Here is a 15,223-nt window from a genome sequence, read left to right on the forward strand (position 1 = left end):
TATCAGAGGCACTGAAGACAATTCTAAAATACTTTGACAGGAACTCAGAATTTTTTTTGAACATCTAGCCCTCGAAATGATTGCTTTGAGAAATACGATACTTACCTGAGTGTGATGTCTGGAATGTTTTTTAAACAATAGTCCTGTTTCTTTTTAGTTATTGCACAAATGTGTGTATTCTAGCTCTCCATCACACACACCTTTTGCATGTTCACTATAGACAGAGCCAGGATATAACAGATTGTAGGAGTGATTCAGATGTGCTTCATGAGGTTGTCAGTTATTTGGCAGCAGTGAAAGAAGGTGATTTTAAGGGAGTAGAGGAAGCCTTAGTTAAACCAAAGTTTATGAACTAAATCTCAGTTTGTGCTGCCCAAGCAAGAGTAAAGGCAGTTTATTTAAGATAAACACAGTATAGACAGTATGTCCTTTTCTTAGCCCTAGCGTTCTTCCCCCATCCTAAATTTCGACCCAGGCAGTGCAGACTTTAGGTTTGGCTTAACTGGTGATTGCTTTTCCCTCCTCCCACAGCCCTAATTTACAAGGTTCATTATAGCCACTTTCTATTTAGAGTGGACTGGAAGTACTTTCTCGTTAGCTCTTGGTGTGTTCCCTTCCCCAAGTACCTGTTCACACTGTCAGCCATGATCTCTGGTAAGAGTGAGTTCCTGACTTTATATGAGAGTAAGACCATTTGTGCTCAGGGAGAATGTCACCTGGAAAAGGAAGCGTGCCTTGGAGCCAAAGCTCAGGAGAAGGGCCAGGTATGTCTCATGTCTCATCCAGAACTGGTGCGTCAAGCTAACTTAAAAATCAACGTATAAAAGATTTTACATCATTGTGAATTAAAACTTATCCTGGAATTATTATTCACACTTTTAGCGTTAACTTTTACATTCATTTTTTTGTTTTGTTTTTAAAGGAGGTTTTCGTTTGGCTAGAAATGAAGGTTCTTGAACACATTTGTTTAAATTGTTGTTTTTCTTCATAGGTCTACTTCCCCAGCAGGACCGCACCATTCTCCTATATCTTCTAGACATCACTCATCTTCCTCACAATCAGGATCATCCATTCAGAGACATTCTCCTTCTCCTCGCCGAAAAAGAACTCCTTCACCGTCTTACCAAAGGACGATAACTCCACCTTTACGCCGCTCTGCTTCTCCCTACCCTTCACATTCTCTGTCTTCTCCTCAGAGAAAGCAAAGTCCCCCAAGACATCGCTCTCCAATGAGAGAGAAAGGGAGGCACGATCACGAACGGACTTCACAGTCTCATGATCGGCGCCATGAAAGGAGGGAGGGTAAGTACTGTACTTTATTGTGACTTTTTTTAGAATTCTTTAAGTGGGTATTTTCTTTATTAAAAAATTGGACATTGAGGTTTATTGTTAGAATAAGGGTAGAAGAGAACTGTGTTATATTAAGTCTTCTGTATCATGTGTATGAGATTTCTTGAGGGCAATAGGAGGTGCTTAACATGGAAATGTAAGCTGCTAAATATATGTAAGTATTTGTATACTAAGTTGGTGCTTTCTTTAGTTATGATGTTTTACTTGAGTACTCTCAAGTCCTAGAAATTTGGGGCTGTCTGATTCTTAGAGTCACGCTAATTGCTTAGCTCATTCTTTGAAAACAATAGAGATGCAGGAAAGAAGAGCAGCAAACCATGGGGGCAGAGTGTGAGTGCGTCAGAAATGTTTCGACAAGAGGTGAGGGCTGGGGTAATCTTCAGAAGGTCAGTACGAACTAAGTGATCAGTTTTCCAGGTGTAACTCAGTAAAGAAGTAAGTAAAGCAGTGTTTCTTCCTAGCTCCCTGAGAATTAAGGGAACTCTGGAATTGCTACTCCCTGTTCAACCTGAGATGCTATTATTACTTGGAGATACCATCTAATAGTTCTCATCTCTTTCTGTACTTCTCTAAGCTTCTTGCTCTTGTTTATATAAGTTAACAAGTTTTTTTCCTAACTCCTCCTGAGTTAGCTTTTGAACATAATGAGTACTCAGGAAATACTTATTTGCAACAACACTTGTTTAATATGCATTTTTAAAGCCTCTGTGGGTATAGTACAGCCATCTCTTATGAAACATGTTGAACTTAGTTATTCTCTTCCAATCAATAGTGCAAGCAGTAATTAATCAAGTTATTTTATTCAAGAAATGATGGATGCATAGGTAGAGACTGGAGAGAGCACCTGTTTTAGAGAATTATTTTATGTACATGATTTCGGAATCAGATCAGCACAGCAGTATTTATGGAACATTGGTAAGATGGGAAAATTCTCTCAACTATTTATTAACTAGAATTGACTAGGATTATAGTATACATTTAGTGACTACTTATTGAATGAATACTCTTTACTATTTCAGAACATAATTATTAATGATGGGGAAATTTAGTATGCAGTCGAGTCTTGTAGGAATTCTTTTTTGTGGTAAGAGGGGCTTATGTTATAGGAAGAATCCTTTTAATAATAAACAGATTTGGCTCTTCCTTCCTGGATATTATTTATTTACTGTGTTTAGGTTCTTTGTAAGGAAGATGTTTCTTTAATCATACAAGACATGCAGTAGGTGTTTATTCCTCTCTATTTCGATGTCTTTTTTTTGAAATAAGAATAATTTTAGTGGAAGGATGGGAAGGTAGGTAAAGAAGAAGGTATAGTAACTAGATGTATTTGTAAAGGTAGCAGGGAGCATCATAAAAAAAGAGTCTGGCACTAAGTGAACAAATTTCTAGGCACAGTTGACATTGGAGGAGGACTAGAAGTGATAGATATGCACAAAAAGAGATGGAGACTTGTCACATTCCTGCCTAGTGCTATAGGCAAGGTTATTGGCAGGGGAGATAAATTATTGATGAGAATCTAGGGGGTCTTGTGGATACTATATAGAGAAAGTCTGTGGACCTAGCCACTGGGGACAAAGAGAAAAGGGGGTAAGTTTATAATGCAGTTGCTAAAATGGCTTCAGACCTCAGGGCAATTCCAGAGTTTAAGAGCAAATTATGAAGGAGTCTGATAAAAAGTATATGATTTGCTCTTTGAGGGTCTCTTGTTAATTCTTTGACTTCATATCAGATTATGCTGTAATCAATCTGTACTCTTCTAGGTATATCTAAAGAATAAGTTGTAATCTTTGCAAATTTCCATGATGTATGGGGCTGACTAAACCATCTAAGCTCTGGGTTTCTGTTTCTTCATTTATACAATGACAGAATTGTATTAAATAATCATTGAGGGTCATTCCAGCTTTTTAAAAACTGAAATTATTTTATTTTTCTATGACAGATTAGAAAATGCATTACGTAGAGAAAAACTTTAGAGTCAGTATGATTCTATTAAACAGCTCAAAAAGAAAAAAAGAGAGTGTATAACAGCATCTCTTTGTCAGCCATCTTACTAACTGTAGGCTACTCCCAAGTGCTTAAGTACATTTGAAGTGGTCATGGGTGGCCGATACGTGGTAGAGATGACTAAAGTCACTGTGTGCCTCTGGGTGTAAAAGTGATCTCTAAAAAGTAAGCCATCATTGATAGGAAATCAATGTACTTGTTTCAGTTATTTAAGATCTATAAGTATGGGTAAGTTGTGGTGGGGAAGACATGTTCAGAAGTTTATTCAACCAAGAACATAGTTGTCCAGGTGTTAATAAAATTACCTTTGGAATTTTAGCTTATGGATGGTTTTAATTTTCTTACTTGTTCATGTTTTCTCCTTTTATTTTTTGCAAAGAACACGAATTACCATCGTAATAAAAATTTTAAAGCTCCGTACTAAATACATTGCCTAGTTTCCTAAAATTTTGTGAAAGGAATTTCGGTGTATTTCTAAAATTGCATTACAGAGACTAGAGGCAAAAGGGATAGAGAAAAGGACACAAGAGAAGAACGAGAGTATGAACAGGATCAGAGCTCTTCTAGAGACCACAGAGATGACAGAGAACCTCGAGATGGGCGGGATCGGAGAGACGCTAGAGATACTAGAGACCGACGGGAACTGAGAGACTCCAGAGACATTCGGGACTCCAGGGAGGTGAGAGACTATAGCAGAGAAAACAAAGAGAGCCGTGATCCCAGAGATTCTCGGTCTGCTCGTGATGCTCATGACTACAGGGAGCGTGAGAGCCGAGATGCTCATCGAAAGGAGGATGCCTATCAGGAAGAATCCCGAAGTTATGGCAGAAACCATTTGAGAGAAGAAAGTTCTCGCACTGAAATGAGGAATGATTCCAGAAATGAGTCTCGAAGTGAAATTAGGAATGACCGGATGGGCCGAAGTAGGGGGAGAGGTCCAGAGTTGCCTGAAAAGGGTAAGGTTTTTGACTTGACAGTAAACTGCATCTTGTATGTTCATATAGAAATTATTAAATCTCCTAAGATTTATTTTCCAAAAATATTATTTCTCACATTCATTATCATTTTGTCAAAGTAATTTTCAATTAATTGAATTTGTGATCTTCCCTATAAATTCTGAATAGGAATTAATAGCTTAAGTAGCAGAAGATAAATGGGGCCTGACGTAGACCCCCTGGTTTAATTATGTCCAGTCATGCCTACCATCTTGATTAATGTGGAACACTAAGAAAATGCTATCAGGCAAAAAAGGAGCATCAAAAAGAAGTAATTTCTAATAAACAGATACATACCTATGATAAAATTATCATTAAAATGGGGTTAAGATGGTGGCCTTTCAAAATTGGTAGTGTCAGAAATGACTGATTTGTGTATCCTTCAGTATTTGTGCTTGCTTCAGAACCACCTCAAAACATCACATATCAGGATCTTGAGCCGTTTTTCTTCCCCTAAAGAGCATTTGCCATCACCATCATCAATAACTACCTGCCTAAATGTACTTGACTGTCTCCAAACTGCCTGGACTGAATTGGCTTTGACCTCTCTTTTCTTCTACCCACCTCGTTCCCTTCCCCCAAAACACTGCTGCAGAATTCTGATCACTCTTACTCCTTCCATAGGCCTTTTGGTTTATCCTGGTCAGTATTACACTTTCACAGTAAGATGAAGGCCTCTCACCTTCTACTTCTAATTGTCTTGGCTTTTCTTGGCCCTTTCCTTTCTCATATATATTTTTTAAATGAGGGTGTTTCTTTTTAATTTCATGAAAAACTGTTGGATTTTTATTTCAAATACATTAAATTTATTGATTTATAATTTTTTCTACTAAGGTCTTAATACATGTTTTATTCCTGGGTATCCTCTATTTTTGTTGCCATTGTAAATGGTACTTTAAAAAGATTTCTCTTTCTTTAATAATGCATTCTCATGATTCAAAATTCAAAGCTACAAAAGGGTGTATGGTGAAAACCTTCCTCCCTACCTTGGCCAGGTTCTCTCTTTTGCCAATTTTGTATATATCCATCTGAAAAATACTCTACACAATCAGATGTGTATGTCTATATATTTTCTCCTCTGTTTTACAAGTATAATTTAGAATTGTTTTTTATTTAAGAAAAGAACTGTATACTCTATACCCTGCTGTTTTCACTTAAAAAGTATCTTGGAGATCGTTCCGTATCAATCAGCTTGGTAAACAGCCAGTTCCTTCTTTCCGCATGTAGTGTCTATTATAGGATGTACCATATACTACATTGATGAATGTTTAAGTGTTCCAATCTTTTTTTTTTTTTTTTTTTGCTTTTGAATAGCACTTAAATGAGTAACTGTGTACAGGTGCACTACATGATATAGTTTAAAGCCTTTTATTTTCTGATGCTAGTGCTGGTGTATGGAAATGGTAGTTGATATTTTTATATTAATCTTACACTGTGCTGTTGCTGTATTTTCTTAGTAAATCTAATTAGATTCTTTCAAACATTTATGTCTGGAAACAGATTTGGCTCTTCCTTTCTGAATATAATTTATTTTCTGGTCAATAGTCTGTTGAGCATCTCTTCAGTATCCTGTTGACTACAAGTGATGTAATGGGCTTCTTTGTTTTGTTTCAGATTTTAAAGAGTTATTGCTGGCATTTCACCATTGAACATGGTGTTTGTAGATTTTTAGCAGATGCTTTTTATTATGTTAAGGATGTCTTTTAATTTTCCAAACTTAGCTGACAGCTTCTATCATGCCTGTTTGTCTGTATCTTGAGAAGATCATATAGTCATCTAGTCAGTCTCTTTTACTTTGCTACTTAAGTTAAAATACTTTTTAAAATTTAGAACTATCCTTGCATTTCTAAGATAAATGCACCTTTTAAGTTCTAGAATAGGTTTGTTAAAATTTAATTTTGAATTAAGCATTTGTTTTTAAGTGTAATTGGCATATAATCAGTGGTATGATGGTAGATATTTAACAACTACCTCTTCAGAGGGTAAAAAAAAAAAAAAAAAGCCCCGGCTTGTAGCTAATACCAGTTTCCATGGTATAAATTCCTCCTGCCATAACAGATTTTGAGCTACTAAACAACATCACTCAGTGTGGAGATGGGAGAGATGGGCACAGTTGGCTCTTTGGAGCCAGTGTGAGTCAGTCCAGCATACCACTGCGTAGCTTTTATTGTTTTATATTGTCTTTGTTTGGTTTGGGGACCTAAGTTATACTAGCCATATAAAATGTGTTGGAAAGTGTTGCTTCTTTTTTCCTCTTCTCTGGAACAATTTATGTATATATGATTAGTTATCTGTTCTTTGACAATTTGATAATATTTGTCTGTTCTAAACACTTTCTGAATTTTAATATGATTTCTTCTTTGATTCATGAGTTGTATAGAAATAGGATTTTAATTTTCCAATCATGCTTTTTAAAATAACTCCCCTCCCCCAATTTTAATTGTTGTCAGAGAAGACTGAGGTCAGTTTTTTGGCATTTGTATTTGTTAAGACTTATTTTGTGGTTCATCAGTCAGTTTTCATGTGTTCTCCCTATGCTTTTTATGGTTGCAACATGTATATAGTATGTCTAAGGTCAAGTCTGTTAGCCATGCTTTCAAATCTACATTTAATTTTTTTTCTGGTCTGCTTTTTCTATCATAACAGAGATGCGAGTTAAATCTTCCACTGTCATCTTGAATTTATTGATTTTTGTGTAATTTGATCAAATTTTTACTTTGAATATTTTGAGGCTCTACTAGTAGATACATATAAGACAAATTACTCCTTTTGTCATTACAGAATGAGCCTCTTTACCTCCAAATGGTGTCTTTTTGACTAAAAAAATGATCCCACTCACAGATTTCTTTTGGTTAGTATTGTACAATGTATCTTTTTCCATCCTTTCAACCTTTCTACATCTTTTTGTTTTAAACGTGACTCTAAAGAGCATATAGTTAGACATATGTAGACATATGTTGAATCTTCTCATTGAATCTTCCTTGATTTTTAACTTTCCTTTCAGATTTTCCTCTCTTTATCTCTTTCATTTCCTGAGTTGTAGCCTTAGATGTAATTTTTTACTGATTTTCTCTTGGCAGCATCTATCTGACATTTAAGCTTTTCATTCAGATTTTCCTCTCTTCATCTCTTTCATTTCCTGAGTTGTAGCCTTAGATGTAATTTTTTACTAATTTTCTCTTGGCAGCATCTATTCTGACATTTACACTTTTCATTCCTAGATGTAATATGTTGCCCATTTGTGGTCTTTTTAAAAGAGTTTTAAATTTCTTCTTTTTGATCTTTAATTATTAAAATAATTCTTTACAGGCATTTTGATTATTAAAATGCCCCTGTTAAAGTTTAGAATTATGCTATAATTCTTTCAGGGCTTAGTCTAGTATGTGTAAGGCACATTTATGTGTATATGTATGTGTGTAGCTCTGTGCATTTTTTAAACCACTTTATTGAGGTATGGTTGACACACAAAACTGCACACAGTTGATGTATTTAACTTGAGCTGAGAGATTAGTATACACCCTTGAAACTACCACCACAGTCTATGCCATTAACATGCAAAAGTTTCCTCTCACTCTCTTTATTATTTATCCGTGTGTATGTGATAAGAATGCTTTTTTTTTTAACTTTTTCATTGATTTATAATCATTTTACAATGTTGTGTCAAATTCCAGTGTTCAGCACAATTTTTCAGTTATTCATGGACATATACACACTCATTGTCACATTTTTTTCTCTGTGAGTTATCATAACATTTTGTGTATATTTCCCTGTGCTATACAGTGTAGTCTATTCTACAATTTTGCAATCCCGGTCTATCCCTTCCCACCCTCCACCCACCTGGTAACCACAAGTCTGTATTCTCTGTCTGTGAGTCTATTTCTGTCCTTTATTTACGCTTTGTTTTTGTTTGTTTGTTTTTGTTTTTGTTTTTTAGATTCCACATATGAGCGATCTCACATTGTATTTTTCTTTCTCTTTCTGGCTTACTTCACTTAGAATGACATTCTCCAGGAGCATCCATGTTGCTGCAAATGGCATTATGTTGTCGGTGATAAGAATGCTTTTAACATAAGATCTACCCTCTTACCAAATTTTTTAGTTTCCAATACAGTATTTTTAAGTATAGACACTGTGTTGTACAGTAGATCTCTAGGACTGAACTCATCTTGTGCAACTGAAACTGTGTACTCTTTGACTAACACCTCCCTGTTTCCCTCTTTCCTTGACCCCTTGGCAGCACCATTCTACTCTCTGCTTCTATAAGTTTGACTATTTTAGATTGCACGTGTAAGTGGTATCCTGTAGTATTTGTCTTCTGTGTCTGCCTTTTCTCATTCATTTAGCATAGTGTCTTCCAGTTTCACACATGTTGTTGAAAATGGCAGGATTTCCTTCTTTTTAAAGGCTGAATAATCCATTACACACACACACACACACACACACATTTTTTAATCACGCTTTTCCCCCACTCATCTATCATTGGGCAGTATGTTGCTTCTGTGTCTTAGCTATTATGAATAATGCTGCAGTGAACATAGGAGTGCAGATATCTCTTTCAGATCTTGATTTCAATTCCTCTGGCTATATACCCAGAAGTAAGATTGCTGGATCATACAGTAGTTCTAATTTTAATTTTTTGAGGAACCTCCGTGCTGTTTTCCATAGTGGCTGTGTAGTCTTGTGTTACCATCACCACAATCAGGATACTCAGTTCTACCATCACAGGACTCCCTGTGTAAAGTTACGGCCACTCCTAAATCCTCTCCCCATTTTTTTTTTCCCTCTAAATCCTCTCCCCATTCTTGATCCCTGGCGACCACTAATATGTCCTTCATCTTATAATTGTTATCTCATAAATGTTACATAAATGGAATCTTGCTATATGTATCCTGTTGAGATTCACTCAGCATAATTTCCTTGAGATTCATCCAAGTTGTCGCATCTCAGTGCTTTGTTCCTTGTGCTATTCTGTGGGCAAGATAAACTGTTTAGCCATTCACCCACTGAAGAACATTTGGGCACTTTCCAGTTTTCAGCTATAACAAATAAAGCTACTATAAACATTCATTTCCCAATTTTCTAATGAAAATTTTCAGGTACCACCTCATGTAAACACAGTACCTTAGTCCAGTTTTGGAATGTTTTTACTATAGACTGAAGTCAATGCAATATATCCATATACATATGTTATATTATTTTTATATTTCTTTGGTTTAGATAAGAATCAATAGTTTTAATTTTTTTGTTTTTTTGTTTTTTGTATTAATTAAAATGAGTCTGTTTGCTTTGTGATCCCATTATATGTCCTTTTTTATAGATAGGGAAACTGGGACTTAGCTTACTTACCTGAGTCAGTCATCAAACACTGGGTGTTTGGATCCAGTACTTACTCTTTTCAACAGTGATTACTGCACTTTCAAATACCAAAAAAACCAAAACAAAAACCCAAAACCAAAGAAACCCCACACATCTTTATATATTTTTTGGGAGGAAAGATTGTGACTGACAAAACTTGTTGAATAAAGTGTATGTGTTAAATATTTGTGTGAATATCCTTTGTTTAGGAAGTCGAGGCACAAGAGGTTCTCAAATTGATAGTCACGGTAGTAGTGGCAACTATCATGACAGCTGGGAAACTCGAAGTAGCTATCCTGAAAGAGACAGATATCCTGAAAGAGACAACAGAGATCAAGCAAGAGATTCTTCTTTTGAGAGAAGACATGGAGAGAGAGACCGTCGTGACAACAGAGAGAGAGGTTTGTCAAATGGAGTATTATTAAATAATGACCAACATTGATTGGGAGTGGTTTTTTTTTTTTTAAACCAGTATCGATTTACTTTTTAATATAAAATATCTTTTAAGATATTTTACTTTCTGATCCATTTAAAATATTATGTTTATTCATATAATCTTCCTATTCAACTTAGCTTAGGAGAGATTATGTAAATAGCTAGCTACCGGTATCTACTTAGCAACAGAGCAGGTGCTGATTTAGTAGGTACTTGCATACTCCAAGAATTGAGGTGCCTGCGGTATGTCTCTCACCTTAACCAAGTAGCTGACAACCTTTCAAAGAATATAGATGCTTGGGTGACATTTCAAGTACTTCTGATTCAGGAGATACTTAAAGTTTCTCATTTGAGTGTCCTGGCCACTGGCTCGCTAGCTGTGATAAAGTCTTGTAAGGACTGCCAGGGTAGAACAAGAAAAAACTGATGATGATAGGGCTGGGGGTTGTTTGGTGAAATATTTTATTCATGCTTCTTCCTGAGAATATGTAACACTTGGTTTTGCTAGTTTTATATTCTTGAATATCTTAAGCTAAAAATTTTGTTACTCTACTAGATGATCTCTTAAAGCAGTTTTGAAGCAGGATTACTAGAAGGCATTTAAGAAGGGTTATAAGCTTTCTTTAACAAGCTTATGTGTCTGTACATATTCATGACCTTATAAAAGTCTTACTTACTTTTGCTAGTTACTAAAGTAAGGTTTGCTATAATGCTGAGGTTAATACAGTATGAAACTTAAATGGAGTAAGGAATTGAATATTGATGCTTCACAGTAGGCTGAATTGAATCAAAGAGGTAAAATTTACCTTAATACGGGTAGTAATGAGAGGAGAACAAAATCTCTAAGACATGATGTGCTTTTGGGCATGTAGATGGGATCAGAGACATAGATAAGAGTTGGCTGAGTTCAGTTTGTTAGGGTAAGTGTAATGCATTTGAGTTGGAAGATGTGTATGGTTTCCTTAGTTACAAATGACGCTGGAGTTGATGTGTTCTGTGATGATATCTGAAATTATTCTTCCCTAACCCTGATTCACCAATCTTTACTCTCTCTAATCTAACACTGTCCTGGTAATGCATTTTTTAATTTATTTTTTTCCCCTTAGTTTCTTAGTTTCATATCCTAGCTCAGGTTTTTCTCATCTCATGCCTGAATTCAGTGTAACATTTGGTTTCAGTTTTACTTAAGTTCAACCAGGTATTGAGTTACTAAGAAGAACTTTGATAGTTGCTTTGTATTCTTGGACTTAATATTGTAAAGAATATTAAGAATATTAAGTCAGAAGATACGTATTTTTTAAATCTTTTTATCTTTCAATATCCCTGTGAGTATAGATATGATAAAAGAATCCATGTTTCATATTTTAAGAGATTTGGGCTAAGAGAAGAGTAATGATTTTTCCAATATTACAGAGAATTAAGTTCTAAAGCTAAAATTCAAGCTCAGTTCCTCTGACTACAAGTCCTATTCTCTTTCTATTTTATTTTACTATAACTACTTAAGTAAACATCAGTTGTATGATTGAAATAGAAAAACATTTTTGATAATGATGTATTCTAAAAATGTTTATCGAGTACCCATGCACTTTGTAAGTTTTTTTGGAGTATGACTGTTCTTGTGCTTGTAGAACTTTATAAAGGGGGAGATATACCCCCTCAAAAACGAAATGGTTATTGGGTGCTATCAAGTAAACATACAAGGGATCCAACTAGAAATAAAGGACAAGAAAAGGACCTACCTCATCTATGCAGAGGCATAAATGCAGGGGAAGAAGTTTGCAAGTATTGAGGGTAAAAATATTCCATGCAGAAGAAAGAGTATGTGCCAATTCCACGAGATGGGAAATAGCCTAGAGTTTGAAAGAAGATCAGGATGACTAGAGTATGCTGAGCATAGGGAAATAGAGACTGAAGGTGGAGATGTGCTTAGGACCTTGTTTTTGCACTCAAGAATTTAAATCTTCCCTTTGGTTCTTACAGGCTAATTAGGGTACAAATAGGCAATTGAGGTATAAATACTACTAATAGGTAAAGTTCTGTGAGAAGATAAAGAGCAAACAGAATTCTGAGGTAGTCAACAAAAGCTTCTTAAAGAAGAGACATCTGAATTAGGGTCTGAAGGATAAATAGGGGTTGGCTAGAAAGAACCATGGAAGAAACACTTTGCAGGGAGAGGGTGCAGCATGTGCAGACACACAGGACTGAAAGAAACATGTTTTGGAGTAGTAAAGAATTACGAGGTTGGAATAGAGTATGCTATAATTGGTAGGGAAGGAAAGAAGCTAGGGAAAAGCATGGGCAAGAGACTGAAGGCCAGGTTGTAAATGGCCTAAGAAGTCAGGCTAAAATTTTTGGATTTAATTGCCTTTTCACTTCCCATAAGATAACTGCTTTTAATGAGCTTTTTTTAAGCAGCTGGATAAAAATAGAGTTTCCATCAAAAAAAAAAAAAAAAAAAAAAAGCAGAGAGTCTGGGTAAAGATTGAAGACAAGGATACCAACCAGTCAGACTGTTGATTTGGGCATTTAAGAAGAGCTCATCAAAGTCTGAGTTAATCATGTTAACAGTAGGGATTGAGAGAAGAAATGGAATAATGAAATACTTTGAGAGTGAAATTGATGGTACTTGAATATGATGAGACTTAGATAACTCAGATTTCCAGCTTTCATGAATGGGTATGTCATTCATTAAAACAAGGAAATACATGAAAAGAAGCGTATCTTTGAAGAACACATTTTAGGGGAAAGAAAGGGAAGATATTTTAGATGTATTAAGGTAGTATTCTTATATCCTTTCCATTTTCTTTAAAGTAGGAACCCAGTCCCAACCTTGACATTGGGAAAGTAGTTTTTATTTGTCACACACAAAGAAAGAGTGCCTCAGTAGTCTCTTCCCGGACATTGCTGTAATCAGAAATTTCAAGTATAAATTGCTATGGTTGCAGTATTGAATTTGCTTCAGGTTGTTTTGTAATTGTTATGACATTAGTATGACCCCCAAGCCAGGAATTCAGACAGTGTAAGACATGAGTTTATAGCATTCCAGGAATCCAAAGAATAGTACCATAGAACCATTTTAAACTTAGGTTGGTTTCAGCAAAAGTAAAATAGAGTTTACAAGAACTGACTTCTAGTCCTGATGTCCTGATGTGTCTACCAACTCTGTGACTTTGACAAGTCAGCTTCTGGACCATAAATTCTGTGTTTTTAAGAAGAAAAGGGGACATGGGGCTTGCAATGTTTAGTTTTATTTTAGCTTTAAAATTCTATGAACTTTTGTATCTTGATCTATAACCTCTACAGAGTAAATGTGGATAATTATCTTTTTCTTCTGTGATAAGAAAGGTAATTCAAATTGCTGTATTGAATCCTTCCCTGGAAATATCCTTAAAATTATTCTGCTGAATAAGTTAATGTTAGAGATTCCACTTACAAACCTGTTGGCCATATTGTAGTCTGACTTTTATGACTAACCAATAAACATTACTATGTAGTATGAAAATAAAAAGATCATAGTAGCCTAGATCCTAGCACTATGAGCTACTTTTAGAAATGGCTATGTCTGTGGAAAAGTTCATGCCATTTTCTTAGACATTTTTTGATCCCAGGCTAATTTCTTGCTCAACTGGGCATATTGGGCAGCATGCAGTTTCTGTTTATATGATTCATGTATTTAAAAAAATATATACATATATATGATGAGATTATCATTTAACATTTTAAGAAAACAGCTCTTCTTCTGATAATCAGCTATATATAATTACATAAAAATTTTAATTTATTAGTTAGTTATAAATACATACCACTAATAGGAAACACTTTACATTTGATTATTTCAAGATTGCTAATCATCAGTACCCTCAGTATTCTAGTTTATGATACATTGATATTGCAGCAACAAATATTAATAGATGTTTTGTTCTACTATATATTCCTCACATAGTAGCTGCACTTTGATGTGTATATATTGCGGCCTGAAACTAGAGGTGTGACTTACGAGGGAAATTTTTTTTTTCCTTCAGCTCCTATGTTCTACACCTCCTGCTGCCCCTATCCTTTGCCACCAGTGTTCTCAGGTCCTGCTGGGGGGACAGAGAAGATCAGAGGTGAAGGGTAGAGATGGCAGAAAGTGGGGTTGGAGCAGTGGGCTGGAGGTAGGGTAGGGAGCATGCAGAGAAAGATCAAAGGTGGATCAGCGGGAGGTGGGAGGTGGGGTTGATGGGAAGCAGAAAACATAGTAGTTAGAGGGCAAATCAAAATTACCTTTAAGAAAAAAATACTATTAAACATCTAGTGGTGATTATTTGGATGATTATAAAGTAAAAGTAAATACAGTACCTGATTTATATTTGTTGCTAGTGTGACCCTATACACAGATAACATTTAAGATTTGCCATACTGTCTTACCAATAGGTTATCTATCAAATTAATCACTGACAAAACTTGATTTTCATTGTAGATCAAAGACCAAGCTCACCAATTCGACATCAGGGGAGGAATGACGAGCTTGAGCGTGATGAAAGAAGAGAGGAACGAAGAGTAGACAGAGTGGAGGACAGGAGAGACGAAAGGGCGCGGGAGAGAGATCGGGAGCGGGAACGGGAGCGAGAGCGAGAGAGGGAACGCGAGCGGGAGAGAGAGAAGGAGAGAGAGCTGGAGAGAGAGCGCGCCAGGGAGCGGGAGAGAGAGCGGGAGAGAGAGAAAGAGAGAGACCGGGAGAGGGAGAGAGATCGCGACCACGATCGAGAGAGGGAAAGAGAGAGGGAGCGAGACAGGGAAAAAGAGCGGGAGCGAGAGCGAGAAGAGCGGGAGCGGGAGCGGGAGCGAGAGCGGGAACGAGAAAGGGCAAGAGAAAGGGATAAAGAACGCGAGCGCCAGAGGGACTGGGAAGACAAAGACAAGGGACGAGATGACCGCAGAGAAAAGCGGGAAGATATCCGAGAAGACCGGAATCCAAGAGATGGACACGAGGAGAGGAAGTCAAAGTAAGAGTGATGCTGAACCAGGTTTTTACAGATACTTCAGTGAGGAATTCAGACAGTTCCATTTAATGCTTCTCAGCGTGCCCCTGATAGCCTGCTAAT

At 36.2% G+C, this 15,223-nt stretch overlaps 1 protein-coding gene across 9 annotated transcripts in view; it reads left to right on the top strand.

The window, feature by feature from the left end:
* ZC3H13 (zinc finger CCCH-type containing 13) overlaps window positions 1-15,223 on the top strand; it is a 92,939-nt gene that overhangs the window by 55,011 nt on the left and 22,705 nt on the right. For 6 of the 9 annotated variants that reach the window (XM_074378193.1, XM_074378194.1, XM_074378192.1 and 3 more), the window contains 5 exons: window positions 992-1,302; window positions 3,846-4,310; window positions 9,914-10,105; window positions 14,162-14,245; window positions 14,599-15,124. In XM_074378193.1, coding sequence (XP_074234294.1) covers window positions 992-1,302; window positions 3,846-4,310; window positions 9,914-10,105; window positions 14,162-14,245; window positions 14,599-15,124 — 1,578 coding nt within the window. The remainder of the gene's footprint in view (window positions 1-991; window positions 1,303-3,845; window positions 4,311-9,913; window positions 10,106-14,161; window positions 14,246-14,598; window positions 15,125-15,223) is intronic. The other 3 variants (XM_074378198.1, XM_074378199.1, XM_074378197.1) reach the window with 2 other exon arrangements.

This window comes from Camelus bactrianus, chromosome 14, assembly GCF_048773025.1.
Source record: "Camelus bactrianus isolate YW-2024 breed Bactrian camel chromosome 14, ASM4877302v1, whole genome shotgun sequence".
NCBI lineage: Eukaryota > Metazoa > Chordata > Mammalia > Artiodactyla > Camelidae > Camelus > Camelus bactrianus.